Genomic DNA, 16449 nt, shown 5'->3' on the forward strand with positions numbered 1-16449 from the left:
CAGGGTATTGGTGAGACCACACCTGGAGTACTGCGTACAGTTTTGGTCTCCTTATTTAAGGAAGGATATACTTGCATTGGAGGCAGTTCAGAGACGATTCACTAGGTTAATTCCTGAGATGAGGGGGTTGACTTATGAGGAAAGGTTGAGCAGGTTGGGTCTATACTCATTGGAATTTAGAAGAATGCGAGGTGATCTTATCGAAACATATAAGATACTGAGAGGGCTCGACAGGGTAGATGCAGAGAGGATGTTTCCCCTCATGGGGAAATCTAGAACTCGGGGGCACAGTTTTAGAATAAAGGGTCTCCCTTTTAGAACTGAGATGAGGAGGAACTTCTCTGAGGGTCGTAAATTTGTGGAATTCTCTGCCCCAGAGAGCCGTGGAGGCTGGGTCATTAAATACATTTAAACTGGAGATAGACAGAGTTTTGCAAGATAAGGGAGTGAAGGGTTATGGGGAGTGGGCGGGGAAGTGGCTTTGAGCCCTAGATCAGATCAGCCATGACCTTATTGAATGGTGGAGCAGGCTCGAGGGGTCAAGTGGCCTATTCCTGCTCCTATTTCTTTTGTTCTTATGTTCTTATCCCTGATTATAATCACTCAACCATTGGTGGCCGTGCCTTGTGTTGCCATGGCCCTAAGCTCTGAAATTCCCTGCCTAAACCTCTCCGCCTCTCTCTCTACTTCTCTTTCCTCTTTTAAGACGCTCCTTAAAACCTACCTCTTTGACCAAACTTTTAGTCACCTACAATAATTTCTCCTTATGTGGCTTGGTGTCAAATTTTTTGTCTTATAATACTCCTGTGAAGTGCCTTGGGATGTTTTACTATATTAAAGGTGCTATATAAAGGCAAGTTGTTGTTGTTGTCCTTGGATTCGGGACCCAATCTGGAGTGAGGAGCCTCACTCTGTCACGAGTTGAGGCAGGCCCTATCTCTGGATTTGCACTACAAATCTTTAGTGCTGTTGTGAAGCAAAACAGCTTTGTGCAAAGCTGCTGAAATTCTGCCTAGTTTTATCATCTTTGAGCTTGTACCGTCCTTCCATAAAGAGATTGATCAGTTTGGGTAGAGCCCATGAGCGGTTTTATTACATGATCTGTATCTGAAGGGAATGGAATTGACGGGTCAATTTACCTTTTCAAACTCTGTACATATTTGTGTTGTTAATGTGTGCTCAATAATTACAGAGATGTGAAACCTGACCACTAGTCATTCTGTGGTAATGTATTTAAATATGTAATCTATTACCCGGTCTGAATTCAACAAGAGGAGTCTTGTCTCTTCCCCCCCCCTCCCGCCCCTGCTGTATTTATTTCAAAGCTTGAAATCTTTTTTCGTTGATGGGATGTGGGCGTCACTGGCAAGTCCAGCGCTTATTGTCTTAATTGCCCTAGAGAAGTTGGTGGTGAGCCGCTGCCTTGAACCGCTGCAGTCCGTGTGGTGAAGGTGCTCCCACAGTGCTATTAGGGAGGGAGTTTATTAGGGAGGGAGTTCCAGGATTTTGACCCAGCGACGATGAAGGAACAGCCAATATATTTCCAAGTCAGGATGGTGTGTTACTTGGAGGGGAATTTGGAGGTGGTGGTGTTCCCATGCGCCTGCTGCCCTTGTCCTTCTAGGTGGTAGAGGTTGCGGGTTTGGGAGGTGCTGCTGAAGAAGCTTTGGCGAGTTGCTGCAGTGCATCTTGTAGATGGTACACACTGCAGACACGGTGCACCGGTGGTGAAGGGAGTGAATGTTTAAGGTGGTGGATGGGGTGCCAATCAAGCGGGCTGCTTTGTCCTGGATGGTGTTGAGCTTCTTGAATGTTGGAGCTTCACTTATCCAGGCAAGTGGAGAGTATTCCATCACACTCCTGACTTGTGCCTTGTGGATGGTGGAAATGCTTTGGGGAGTCAGGAGGTGAGTCACTCGCTGCAAAATACCCAGCTTCTGACCAGCTCTTGGAGCCACAGTATTCACGTGGCTAGTCCAGTTAAGTTTCTGTTGTTAATATGCTGGATTCCCAACCAAATGAAGTACTTTTGAAGTGTAGTCACTGTTATATAGAAAATGCGGCAGCCACTTTGCACACAGCAAGTTCCCATGAACAGCAGTGTAATAATGACCAGATAGTCTGTCCACAAGTCTGACCCAGTCCTACCTACGGCTTGCCACTTTTAAGTCCCCTTCGGTCTCCCCCCTCTGTCGTTGGTCTCCTACACTGTTCCATCAAAGATCGACACAAGCTTCAATAACCATCTAATTTTTTCTTGGGAACCCCGCAACCCTCTGAATGCTGACTTCAGACTTTAGCTGTACCTTCATTTTCAAACATGCTTCAATCTCTTAACTGGCCCTCCTGATTTCCATTCCCCTACCATTTTCTCACATTTCTCCAGACTTCCCCAGTCCTTGGTTATTCACACATCCTTTGTCTCTTCAATATCGTAACACTTCCGTCCATTATAAAAGAATGACTTGCATTTCTAGCGTGCCTTTCACGTCCTCAGGACGTCCCAAAGCGTTTTGCAGCCAATGAAGTACTTTTTTGAAGTGTAGTCACTGTTGCAAAGTAGGAAACGCGGCAGCCAAAATTGCGCACAGCAAGCTCCCACAAACAGCAATGTGATATTGACCAGAAAATCTGTTTTTAGTGATGTTGATTGAAGGATACATATTGGCCCAAGACACCGGGGAGCACTCCCCTGCTCTTCTTCAAAATAGTGCCATGGGATCTTTTACATTCACCTGAGAGGGCAGACGGGCCTCGGTTTAACGTTTTATCTGAAGACTTGAGATGATCAGTTACATCGTTCTACCTGTGATTCCTCTCTGTATTTTGACTGCTTTATCTCCTGCTCTTTTTCTCGTTGTACTACTACGTCTGTCTGCCTCTTATTTTTCAGTTTTTGAAGAAGGGTCCTCTCCCAAAATGAGAAATTGGGCATGGAAAGCCACTGGTTTGTAACGGAACTGTGAAGATCCCCTTGTGTGACAGTCCTGTGACACTCAACCCATGAGAAATAGCCTGACGTAAGAAAACTACTAGGCACTTGGTCTAAGTATTAAGGCTTTAATCAACTGTTTTTCAACATGGAGGTCTAGTTGTGTGCTTCACTAGTTCCTGTTAAAGAATGTCCTGAACAAGCTGGGCCCGTGCCCGAGTATTTATACTCTCCCTGGACAGTGCCACCAGCAGGCCGCCCAGTATCATTTCATAAGTAATTTCCACATGAATGACAAGATTCATGTCATAGCCCGTGTCAAAATTCAAACGCAACAATCCCCTTGAAGCCCAATTTCTCCAATGCTCTCTGAACTGACCTTCCCCCCCCCCCCCCCATTCAGTGAAACAGCAGCCTACATCATTATCTAAAATAATGGTATAAGTTCCCTGCTGACTCCCAGAGCTTAGTAATAGGAGGAGGCCATTCAGCCCCTCGAGCCTGTGCCACCATTTCGAATACGGCTGATCTGTACCTCAACTCCATTTACCCGCCTTTGCTCCATATTCCTTGATACCCTTCCCCAACAAAATCTATCGATTTCCATCTTGAACGCTCCAATCGTGCCCCAGCATCCACAGCCTTTTGGGCGGTGGAGAGTTCCAGATTTCAACTACCCTGTGTGTGGAAAAAGCGCTTGCTGATTTCACGCCTAAATGGCCTAGCTGTCATTTTGTTTTGGATTCCCCCCACCAGAGGAAATATTGGTATTTTCTGTTCCTAAAAAATGTGCCTGTAAATTCCACATCATTGCCATTTTTTTTAACATGTTTTACAAATGTAGCTACAGCAATTTGCATCAATCTGAGATGGATGGGGAATGCGTGTATATAATATTTTTACATCAGAAGTTAGGTTTTTGAGGTATTAGCAAGTTATTCCCTTCTCTCTAGAATAATTGTGCGTGTTGTATAATTTCATCACAGGAAACATTAGTGCTAATATAGTAGAACTTGATAATTGCATCCCTTTTCCACTTTTGTGAAACTGCTTAATTGATTTTTCTGTTTCATCTAACAAGCTGTAAAACATACAGCCTATAGAAACGTCACGAGGAGTAAACGCTTGCATTGCATCAGACTTGCATTTTAAAAATAATCATTCTCAGGATGTGTGTGTCGCTGGCGAGGCCAGCATTTCTTGCCCACCCTAGCTGCCCTGAGACGGTGGTGGGGGGTCCTTCTATTTATACCAGTTTGAGGGGTTGGCTCGGCCACTTCAAAGGGCTGTTAAGAGTCAGCCACGTTGGTGGGGGACTGGAGTCACATATTGGCCCAGGTCAAGTAAGGACGGCAGGTTTCCTTCCCTAAAGGACATGAAAGAAGACTTGAATTTATATAGCGCCTTTCACAACCGTAGGACGTCCCAAAGCACTTTACAGCCAATGAAGTACTTTTGAAGTGTAGTCACTGTTGTAGTGTAAGAAACATGGCAGGGACCCACAAACAGCAATGTGATAATGACCAGATAATTAGTGATGGTGGTTGATGGATAAATATTGTCCAGGACACAGGGGAGAACTCTCCTTCGCAATACTGTCATGGGGTCTTTTACGTCCACTTGAGAGGGCAGACAGTGCCCCGGTTTTAACGTCTCAACTGAAAGACGGCACCTCCGACAGTGCAGTTGCTCCCTCAGTACTGCACCGGGAGTATCATCCTACATTATGTGCTCAAGTCCTGGGAGTGGGACTTGAACCTACAACTGACTACAAGGCAGAGAGTGCTACCCACTGAGCCACAGCTGACTCTGTTGAGTGAACCAGTTGGGTTTTTAACAACAATCAAGGATAAATATTGGCCAGGACACTGGGGATAACTCCCCCGCTCTTCTTCGAAATAGTGCCATGGGATCTTTTACGTCCACCCAAGAGAGCAGGCGGGGCCTCGGTTTAACATCTCATCCAAACGGCCCCTCCAACAGCACAGCACTCCTTCAGTACCGCACTGGTGTATCAGCCTGGATTATATGCTCAAGTCGTTGGAGTGGGGATTTAAAAGACCCCATGGCATTATTTGAAGAAGAGCAGGGGAGTTCTTCCTGGTGTCCTGGCCAATATTTATCCTTCAATCAACATCACTAAAAAAAAACAGATGATTTGGTCATTATGACATTGCTGTTTGTGGGAGCTTGCTGTGCGCAAATTGGCTGCCGCCTTTCCTACAACAGTGACTAAGTCTTTTTGGATATCTGAAATAGGAGTCGGAGACAGCAGCACTCCCACTGCATCATACACACTGATGTGTACAAAGACAATTTAGCAACGACCCAAAGAGCCAACTTATCAAAATTTATGGCCATTCTCACTGCCTGAATACTTCCTGCACCCACGACTTTGAAATTACAGTTCAGGCCTTTGCAGTAGAACTTTGAGACACTGAATGATTCTTGAAAAGGTGTAGAATGTGAGCACATGTGTGTTTACACCAACAGTCTGAAATTAAAGACAAGACACTCTGAATCACACTGTAGGAACAAAATATATTTTTCAGTTTGAAAATGAGTTTAAAAAAAAAGTGCACCTGATTGAGAAGCCAAGATAGGCAGTAATGAATTGGCAGTATATCTGTCATGGGACTGGGCATATAAACCATTCTTTTTGCTTAAAGTCCATGCTCGATGCATTAAATTAAATGTTTAGGTAATGGGCATCTTTCAAACCACACCGAGTCATGCTGCTATTGGTTGACTCCCCTGCTCGTCTTCGAAATAGCGGCCATGGGATCTTTTACGTCCACGAGCAGACGGGGCCTCGGTTTAACATCTGAGACAACACCTCCGAGCTACAGTGGGAGTGTCGGCCTGGATTATGTGCTCAAGTCTCTGGAGTGGGGACTTGAACCCACGACCTTCTGACTCAAAGGCCAGAGTGCTGCCCACTGAGCCAAAGCCCGACATGGGAAAGGAAAGGAAAAGAATAGACCTGAGGGAAAAAAACTCTGGGCAGTAAGTCTCTAACTTGAGATGTGCGCAAATTAACGGGACCATGGGTCTGAACTTTTACAGGTGGTCTTCAGTCTACAACAACAGCTTGCATTTGTAAAGCATCTTTAACAGTAAAACATCTGCGCCAAAAAAGATATTAGGACAAGTGATCAAATGCTTGGTGAAAGTGGTAGGTTTTTAAGGAGAGTCTTAAAGGAAGTGGAGAGGCAGAGAGGTTCAGGAAGGGAATTCCAGAGCTTGGGACTGAGACAGCTGAAGGCACGGCCGCCAATGGTGGGGCGAAGGAAGTTGGGGATGCGCAAGAGGGCAGAGTTGGAGGAACGCAGAGTTCTTGGAAGGTTTTAGGGCTAAAGAAGGGTAAAGAGATAGGGAGGGGTGAGGCCATGGAGGGATGGATAATATCTAGGTGACCACAAAGCCAGGGAGCTTAGACACCCCCTTATTAATATATAGTCTTAACACTGGAGGAATCTAATCTAAGATTACACTCAGATATTTCATGAAGTACTTGTGCTCTCAGCCCTTGGTTTGCTGCCCTGAATCACTTCAGGTTACTGAATGTAACTTTTAGTTGGGGGGATTGGAGGGTCCAATTGATCGTGGGGTAATTGCTCCCAGGTTTTCATTCGTCCTGTTAACGCCGTATACTGATTGGAGCACAGCTCTGAATCCGGGGCTTCCCTTCTCGTCTAGACTTTTGATTTGTCTTCAAAGACGACGTACTTGTCTGACTTTCCAGGTTGTCAAATTGGTCTGCGTCATGGCTGCAACAGATAATACAGGGCACAGAGGTTAATTTCATTCAGAAGAGGAAACTACTGCAGTTGACTTGATTTTCTCTGCCATGGCTTTGATGGAAGGTGTGGTTTACCTGAGAAATCCAAATTGTACTGAAACGGTCCAGTCGTGAGCTGCATGGAACCCTGAGGATTCAGCTGGTATGCTCTTTCAATGTCCTGGCTTGAAACTGATTTGCGGACTCCAGACTGTGTGAAGATATCACATAACGTTATGGTACAATAATTCCAGTACTCGGTCAAACATTTGCAGAACATCGCAATAGAAGCAGCAGTAGGCCATTTGCCCAGGTGCAGAGGAGAGTTACTGGATTGGTAGCATGATGAGGGACTTCAGATATGTGGAGAGACTAGAGAAGCTAAGATTGTTCTCCTTAGAGCAGTGAAGGTTAAGGGGAGATTTAATAGAGGTGTTCAAACTAGGAAGGGTTTTGATAGAGTAAATAAGGAGCAACTGTTTCCACTGGCAGGAGGGTTGGTAATGAGAGGACACAGATTTAAAATAATTGGCAAAAGAACCAGAGGGGAGATGTGGAGAATTTTTTTTACGCAGCGAGTTGTGATCTGTAATGTGCTGCCTGAAAGGGCGGTGGAAGCAGATTCAATAGTAACTTTCAAAAGGGAATTGGATAAATACTTGAAAAGGAAAACTATGCAGGGGTATGGAGGAAAGAGCAGGGGGAGTGGGACTAATTGGAGAGCTCTTTCAAAGAGCCGGCACATGAACAATTGGCCGAATGGCCTCCTGTGCTGTATGATTCTACGACCGATTGAGCTCAGTCTGGCGTGTTGCCATGGCAGCTGTATCTTTTTAGACCCCAAACCCTTCCTTTTCTTTGCATCATTTCAATAGCCTTTGTTCTAGGGTTGTAGACAACACTGACAAGGTAGTACTTATTTGCGTCAGGGCATTGCAAGTCGACCACATAGCGGGGGACTTAGGTTACCTGTAGAGCAGGAGGTCTCAGTTCCCTCCCTGAGGGAACCACAATTTGTCAGATTTATTTAATTCAATTTCACAGCTTCCCCTGGTGGGATTTGAACTCTCAACCTCTGGGCTGCTTGTTCATTCATGTATATAACCCGATACCCCTCCCAAGTAGGGAATCTTTTATAAACACCGTGAGTCACTTTGCATCTATCTCCGCTGTGTTTCAAACTCTCTCAGCCATTTGAGCAGAAGGGTCAGTTTTGGGTCCATTAATCTTTTCAATTTTGATAAATGGCCTAGACTTGGGTGTAGGGAGCAGCATTATAAAGTTGGCGGATGATACAAAGCTTGGCAAAGTAGTAGATGGTGATGAGGATAGTTATAGACTTCAGGATGAGATAGACAGGACAGTGAAATGGGCAGAAGTGTGGAGAAGTGTGAAATGATGCACTTTGGGAGGACTAATATGGAAAGACAGTGTACGATAAATGGCACAATTTTGAAAAGTGTAGATGAGCAGAGAGACCTTGGTGTCCATATACACAAATCCTTAAAGGTGGCTGAGCAAGTTAATAAAGTGGTTAAAAAAGCATATGGGTTACTTGGATTTATAAACAGAGGAATAGAATATAAAACAAAGATCATGCTAGAACTTTATAAATCACTGGTTAGGCCTCCGCTGGAGTATTGTGGACAATTCTGGGCCCCACACTTCAGGAAAGATGTAAAGGCCTTAGAAAGGGTGCCGAGGAGGTTTACCAGGATGTTCCCAGGGATGAGGGACTTCAGTTATGAGGTGAGGTTGGAAGAGTTCAGACTGTTCTCCTTGGAACAGAGAAGGTTAAGAGGTGACCTAATAGAGGTTTTCAAGATGATGAGGGGTTTTGATCGAGTAGAGAGAGAAAAACTATTCCCTCTGGCGAGTGGGTCAATAACCAGAGGTCATCGGTTCAAAATCATTGGCAAAAGATCCAGAGGGGAGATGAGGAGAATTTTTTTCACTCAGAGTTGTCACAATCTGGAACGCTCGACCTGGAAAGGGGTGGAAGCTGATTCCATCAATAATTTTAATGGTGAGTTGGACGGTTCTGGAGGATGAGGAACTCACAGGGTTGTGGACACAAAGTGGGGGGGTGTGGGACTTAGCACGACTGCTCTTTCAAAGAGCCAGCACAGGCACGACGGGCCGAACGGCCTCCTGTGCTGTAAGTTTCTCTGATTTGTGCGAGAAGGTTTCTGCTGGGTTCACTTTTAAGCGGCCGAGCTTGAATTCGATGATGGTGCCTCCTTGTTGCAGGATTCCCTCTGCCCCACTAGAGGGAAGAGTTCCCGCAGAACACCAGGGATCTTTTGCATCCACCTGAGGGGGCAGACGGGGCCTCGGTTTAACGACTCATCCAAAAGATAGCACCTCCGACGGGTGGTGTGCCAGAAGGTCCCTTCATTTTCGACTCCAAAAATGTGACTTCCTTGATGGAAGCATGTCGGGGTCGGGCCATGCAATTTACATTTTGTTTCCTATTCAGGGTCAGCTTTGAGCACTTGCAGGTCAAGTGTAGCTTATTCTGCAAATAGAAAGGCTAACGAACCTGTGAATACTCCTTCCATAACCCGTCGTCATCCATAAACTGCCACGATCTTTGGTTTTCAGCGCTTCTGTGAAATGGATTGAAACAATATTTACAGCGCCTTTCACAACCTCAGTACATCCCACAGCGCTTTACAGCCAATGAAGTAATTTTGAAGTGTAGTCACTGTTGTAATGTAGGAAACGCGGCAGCCAATTTGCCCACAGCAAGCTCCCCTTCCCATTTACTCCCATTGTACAGAATCCCAATGGACCAAACCTCGTCCCGTTCACTCCCATTGTACAGAATCCCAATGGACCAAACCCCTTCCCGTTCACTCCCATTGTACAGAATCCCAATGGACCAAACCTCGTCCCGTTCACTCCCATTGTACAGAATCCCAATGGACCAAACCCCTTCCCGTTCACTCCCATTGTACAGAATCCCAATGGACCAAACCTCGTCCCGTTCACTCCCATTGTACAGAATCCCAATGGACCAAACCTCGTCCCGTTCACTCCCATTGTACAGAATCCCAATGGACCAAACCCCTTCCCGTTCACTCCCATTGTACAGAATCCCAATGGACCAAACCTCGTCCCGTTCACTCCCATTGTACAGAATCCCAATGGACCAAACCTCGTCCCATTCACTCCCATTGTACAGAATCCCAAGGGACCAAATCCCTTCCCATTCACCCCATTATACAGAATTCCGATGGACCAAACCCCATCCCATTCACTCCCATTGTACAGAATCCCAATGGACCAGAGTGATAATGACCAGACTGTTTTATAGGCAGGACACCGGGGAGAATTCTCCTGCTCGTCTTTGAATTTATACCATGGGATCTTTTACGTCCACCGCAGAGCATCAAACAGCAGTGAACAGAAAAAGAACTTGCATTTACATAGCGCCATGATCTAAGTGAATGGCAGAACAGGCTCGAGGGGCTGGTGGCCTCCTCCTGTTCCGACGTTGCTGTGAACTATTGTTTGACCGTGTTCAGCTTCTCGCCTCTCACATCGCTCTTCCGTCACCTGGCTCTGAATCCTCATCGACAGGTTCAATCAGCCCCACTCTCCCAGGACAGCTGTGGCTTCCTACCCTCTGAGCAGGCCCCTCATCGTCAAGGTGCCCAGTTCTCTCGCTCCCCAGGCCGACTCTTCCCTCTGTGGTCTAAGGGCCCAGGCCCCCCTCGAATCGTGCAGCGGGTGGGATCGCAGCTGCCAGACGCCATGAGGTGGTTGCCGTGCCGGTGCAGGGACCTCGGGTGAGAACGCCGAGAGACCCCCACGCTCAAACACTCCCTCTCTGGGATCGGGCATCACTGCCTACCTGGTCATCGTAGCGTTTCCCTTTAAACCGTCCGGCGCCGATAGCGAGCAAGCCGCGTTAGCTCCAACGCGCCATCGATGAGCGCTGTACTGGTGAGACTGGTCTGGTCCCAGGGGCGGAATGGCTTCAGCTAAGAACGGGGTTTATTTTACGATGAGGTGCTAAGCAGGAAACTTGATAAGAGTCACTGGATGGTGAAATAATCCTCACTGGGTTCCAAAGTCCTGTACACACTACCTCACCATGGGAATCACATTCCTCGGAACCCCTCAAGCTCCTCCCTCTGTCCTGTCCATTATTCTACACCCCCCCCCTCGCTTCTCTTAGTTCTTTGTTCCATCAGTCAGTACTAAAGGGGAGGAATACATTGTGCATCAATGGAAGGTGCAGCTTTGACCAATTACATTTCTCAGCAAAATTCATTGCTGATATTACGGTTGAAGTTGTGGTCTGGGTTAGTGCTATATACACACACTCCACACACTTACCCGCTTGCTTCCGAAAGGCTGGGGGTTACCAGGCGTCTCACAGCTCTCTGCGTTCCAATCAAAAGGTTGGTCTGTGTCATGGCTGCAAAAATTCAAGAGCAACGATCAAAATAAAATCAAGCTCCACGAAAATAATGGATTGAGCAGAGGTAACTGTGTTTACATATTTGCACATCTTTCAGGTTCAACTCCGGGAAAGCACTTCATAGTTAAACTAGTTCTACAAGAAAAATAAAAGACCCTTACATACATAGGATTACACAGGATATACGTCACAGAAACAGGCCATTCGGCCCAACCAGTCCATGTCGGTGTTTATGCTCCACTCGAGCCTCCTCTTGTATTTCTTCATCTAACTCTATCAGTATAACCCTCTATTCCTTTCTCCCTCATTGCTTATCTAGCCTTCTTTAAATGCATCTATACTATTCGCCTCAACCACTCCCTGTGGTAGCGAGTTCCACATTCTAACCACTCTCTGGGTAAAGAAGATTCTTCTGAATTCCCTTTTGGATTTCTTGGTGACTATCTTATATTGATGGCCTCTGGTTATGCTCTTCCCCACAAGTGGAAACATTCTCTCTGTATCCACTCTATCAAAACCTTTCATAATTTTATAGACCTCTATTAGGTCACCCCTCAGCCTTTTTTCAAGAGAAAAGAGACCCAGCCTGTTCATCCTTTCCTGATATGTATACCCTCGCATTTCTGGTATCATCCTTGTAAATCTTCTCTGCACCCTCTCCAGTGCCTCTATATCCTTTTTATAATATGGCGACCAGAATTGTATGCAATACTCCAAGTGTGGTCTAACCAAGGTTCAACACAGGTTTAGAATAACTTCTCTACTTTTCATTTCTATCCCTCTAGAAATAAACCCTGGTGTTTGCATTTATATAGTGCCTTTCACGACCTCAGGATGTCCCAAACCGTTTTACAGCCAATGAAGTACTTTTTTGAAGTGTAGTCACTGTTGTAATGTAGGAAACGGGGCAGCCAATTTGTGCACAGCAAGCTCCCACAAACAGCAATGTGATAATGACCAGGTAATCTGTTTTAGTGATGTAGGTTGAGGGACAAATATTGGCCCCAGGACCTAAGAAATAGGAGCAGGCGTACGCCATTTGGCCCTTCGAGCCTGCTCAGAAAAACCAAGCTCACCCCAGATGGGATGAGAATAGTGGCCGTGGGATGTTTTATGTCCACCCGAGAGGGCAGATGGGGCCTCGGTTCAACGTCTCACCCTTGAGCGCATAATCCAGGCTGACACTCCCAATGCAGTACTGAGGGGAGTGCTGCACTGTCGGAGGTGCCGTGTTTTAGAAGGGGTGCAATTCCTATGTTTAGCCTCAACCTCAGACTGCGTCCACTATTGTACCAGTTTAGTATTATTGTGCCACAACACTCTGTGGAGGGCAAGAGTATCAGCACCTCTGATAGGACAGCTGCTCAGTAGCTACAGTTAATGCACTGGAGCAGAGAGACCAGCCTGGGACGGATTTCCCTGTGTCGCATGCATGGCCAGCACGAAAAGGGTGCTAAAGAACCCGGGGGAGGGGAGGAAGATGAGGAGAAATACTTTTACGCAGCGAGTTGTTGTGATCTGGAATGTGCGGCCTGAAAGGGCGGTGGAAGCAGATTCAATAGTAACTTTCAAAAGAGAATTGGATAAATACTTGAAAAGGAAAACAGTTGCAGGGCTATGGGGAAAGAGCAGGGGGGAGTGGGACTAATTGGAGAGCTCGTTCAAAGAGGTACGATGGGCCAAATGGCCTCCTGTGTTGTAAGATTCTATAACTGATTTATAGATACAATATTGTACCTGGAAAATCCAGCGTGTATTTGAAGGAGCCAGCAGTAAATTGTAGGGATCCTTGGGGAGTCTGCTGATAAATCTGTTCAATGTCTTGACTACTGACCGAGCAAACACTCCCGTCACCCTGTGTGATTTAAACAAAACTGCAGATTTACAATATACAAAATACCTGGAGGAACTGTCAGTGAATATATAGAATCATAGAATGATACAACAACAACTTGTATTTATAATAAAACGTCCCAAGGCGCTGCACAGGAGTATTTTAAAACACAAAATTTGACACCGAGCCACATGAGGATAAATTAGGGCAGGTGACTAAAAGCTTGGTCAAAGAGGTAGGTTTTAAGGAGCGTCTTAAAGGAGGAGAGAGAGGTAGTGAGGTGGAGAGGTTTAGGGAGGGAATTCCAGAGCTTAGGGCCCAGGCAACAATAGGCACGGCGACCGAGGGTTGAGCGATTATAATCAGGGATGCTCAAGAGCACAGAAGGAGGCCATTCAGCCCATCGTGCCTGTGCCGGCTCTTTGAAAGAGCTCTCCAATTAGTCCCACTCCCCCCTTGCTCTTTCCTCATAGCCCTGTAATTTTTATCTCTTCAAGTATTTATCCAATTCCCTTTTGAAAGTTACCATTGCATCTGCTTCCACCGCCCTTTCAGGCAGCGTGGTCTAGATCACAACAACTCGCTACGTAAAAAAAAAAATTCTCCTCATCTCCCCTCTGGTTCTTTTGCCAATTATCTTAAATCTCTGTCTTAGAATAGAATCAGAGAACGGTTACAGCACAATAAGTAGGAGGCCATTCGGCCCGTCGAGCCCGTGCTGGCTCTCTACAAGAGCACTTCAGCCAGTCCCACTCCCCCGTCCTTTCCCCGTAGCCCTGCAATTTTTTTTCCTTCGGGCACTTATCCAATTCCCTTTTGAAAGATAAGATTGAATCTGCCTCCACCACCCTTTCAGGCAGTGCAGTCCAGATCCTAACCACTCGCTGCGTAAAAAAGTTTCTCCTCATGTCACCTTTGGTTCTTCTGCCAATCACCTTAAATCTGTGCCCTCTGGTTCTCGACCCTTCTGCCAATGGGAACAGTTTCTCTCTACCCTGTCCAGACCCCTCATGATTTTGAACACCTCTATCAAATCTCCTCTCAATCTTCTCTGCTCTAAGGAGAACAACCCCAGCCTCTCTAGTGTCCTCTGGTTACTGACACTCCAGCCAGTGAAAACGGTTTCTCCTTATTTATTCCATCAAAACCCCTCAGAACTTTGAACTGGGCTAAATCCAGCAAGTAGATTACTGCCTCTGCAATAATGCTTATCCTGTTCAGATGTGCCAGGGTATGTACAGAGAAAGGACAATGTCTGCTTCCAGGAACAGCTGCACGAGAGAAGATCGTAAAACCTGGGACACTAAAAGAAAGACTACCAGACATCCCAAAGCGCTTTACAGCCAATGAAATATTTCTGAAGTGGAGTCACTGTTGAAATGCGGGAAACGCAGCAGCCAATTTGTGCACAGCAAGCTCCCACAAACAGCAAAGTGATAATGACCAGATAATCTGTTTTTATTATGTTGTTTAAGGGATAAATATTGGCCAGGACACCAGGGATAACTGGTGCCATGGGATCTTTTACGTCCACCTGAGAGAGCAGACGGGGCCTCGTTTTAACATCGCATCCGAAAGACGGCACCTTCGACAGTGCAGCACTCCCTCAGCACTGCACTGGGAGTGTCAACCCAGCTTTTGTGCTCGAGTCTCTCTGGGGTGGGACTTGAACCCACAACCTTCTGACTCGGAGGCGAGTGTGCTACCCACTGAGCCACGCTTGACTAATGGACACTGATCAGCTGAAACCCCTTCTGGAATTTCCCAGGCCTTGTTTAATGGGGCAGGACTACGTTTCAGCCATTTTACGCTTCCATGTTGGGCACTCAGTCCAATCTCCTCCCAGGGCTCCAGTGGGATTTCAGGCCCCTGGATTCTCGCTGATGTACCTGAATCTCCAGAGTCGTGTGTGTGATAAGCGGATGTACGTGTGGGAAGAGAAGGTCCAGTCCTACCTGACTCCTGTAATCCAGCCACCGGTCATCATCACCTTTGAACTGCCAAGCACAACAGTGGAGTGGGGTGGATAGCGTCACGTGACCCACTGCATCTGAACTGCTGCAGATTTCAAAAATCAACAATTACTAATCTTTTTTATTTGTAAGGTATGTACCCTTCCTTTTCTTAAAAGAAAACAACTTATCTTATGGTCAAGTGTCTGGAGTGGGACGTGAACACACAACCTTCTGACCTGCCCACTGAGCCACGGCTGAAATACAGCTGCCAATTTGTGCATAGCAAGCTCCCATTAAGAGCACCGAGCTAAATGGCAAGATAATCTGTTCATTAAGTGTTGGTTGAGGGATAAATATTGGCCCCAGGACATCGGGGAGAACTCCCCTGTTCTTCTTCAAATTGTGGCCGTGGGATCATTTACTGATATCAGGGCCTGATAATCTACATCCTAGGGTACTCAAGGAAGTGGCCCTAGAAATAGTAGATGCATTGCTGGTCATCTTCCAAAATTCGATAGACTCTGGAACAGTACCCATGGATTGGAAGGTAGCTAATGTAACCCCACTATTCAAAAAATGTGGTAGAGAGAAAATGGGGAATTATGGACCGGTAAGCCTGACATCGGTAGTGGGGAAAATGCTAGAGTCCATTATAAAAGATGTAATAGCAGAGCACTTGGAAAACAGTGACAGGATCGGACAAAGTCAACATGGATTTACAAAAGGTAAATTATGCTTGACTAATCCAGTGGAATTTTTTGAGGATGTAACTGGCAGAATAGATAAAGGAGAACCAGTGGATGTGGTGTATTTGGACTTTCAGAAGGCTTTCGATAAGGCCCCGCATAAGAGACTAGCGTGCAAAGTTAAAGTACATGGGATTGGGGGTAAGGTACTGACTTGGATAGAAAACTGGTTGGCAGGCAGGAAGCAAAGAGTTGGAATAAACGGCTCTTTTTCCGAGTGGCAGCCAGTGACTAGTGGGGTACCGCAGGGATCGGTGCTAGGACCCCAGTTATTCACAATATATATTAATGATCTAGACGAGGGAACTAGATGTAATATCTCCAAGTTTGCAGACGACACAAAGCTGGGTGGGCGTGTGTGCTGTGAGGAGGATGCAGAGAAACTCCAGTACGATTTGGACAGGTTGGGCGATTGGGCAGATGCATGGCAAATGCAGTATAATGTGGATAAATGCGAGGTTATCCACTTTGGTGGCAAAACCAAGGCGGCAGATTATTATCTGAACGTCAATAGATTGGGAGAAGGGTAAGTGCAACGAGACCTGGGTGTCCTTGTGCACCAGTCGCTGAAGGTAAGCATGCAGGTGCAGCAGGCGGTTAAGAAGGCAAATGGTATGCTGGCCTTCGTAGCGAGAGGATTCGAGTACAGGAGCAAGGATGTCTTGCTGCAGTTGTACAGGGCCTTGGTGAGACCACATCTTGAGTATTGTGTGCAGTTTTGGTCGCCTTATCTGAGGAAGGATGTTTTTGCCATGGAAGGAGTGCAGCA

General features: G+C 46.3%; 1 protein-coding gene across 1 annotated transcript in view; it reads right to left on the reverse strand.

Annotated features, from left to right (window-relative positions):
* Positions 1 to 5453: 5453 nt before the first annotated feature.
* The window catches only part of LOC147106436 (uncharacterized), a 52331-nt gene continuing 41335 nt past the window's right edge, over positions 5454 to 16449 (reverse strand). Inside the window, exons 9-14 of the mRNA XM_086009594.1 lie at positions 14935 to 15037; positions 12883 to 13000; positions 11061 to 11142; positions 9256 to 9322; positions 6810 to 6924; positions 5454 to 6702 (exon numbers count right to left, since the gene is read on the reverse strand). Of these exons, the coding sequence (XP_085865720.1) occupies positions 6647 to 6702; positions 6810 to 6924; positions 9256 to 9322; positions 11061 to 11142; positions 12883 to 13000; positions 14935 to 15037 (541 nt within the window). The 3' untranslated portion in view covers positions 5454 to 6646. The remainder of the gene's footprint in view (positions 6703 to 6809; positions 6925 to 9255; positions 9323 to 11060; positions 11143 to 12882; positions 13001 to 14934; positions 15038 to 16449) is intronic.

Source organism: Somniosus microcephalus, chromosome 16, assembly GCF_052327205.1.
Source record: "Somniosus microcephalus isolate GS21.2 chromosome 16, FLI_Smic_1.0, whole genome shotgun sequence".
Lineage (NCBI taxonomy): Eukaryota > Metazoa > Chordata > Chondrichthyes > Squaliformes > Somniosidae > Somniosus > Somniosus microcephalus.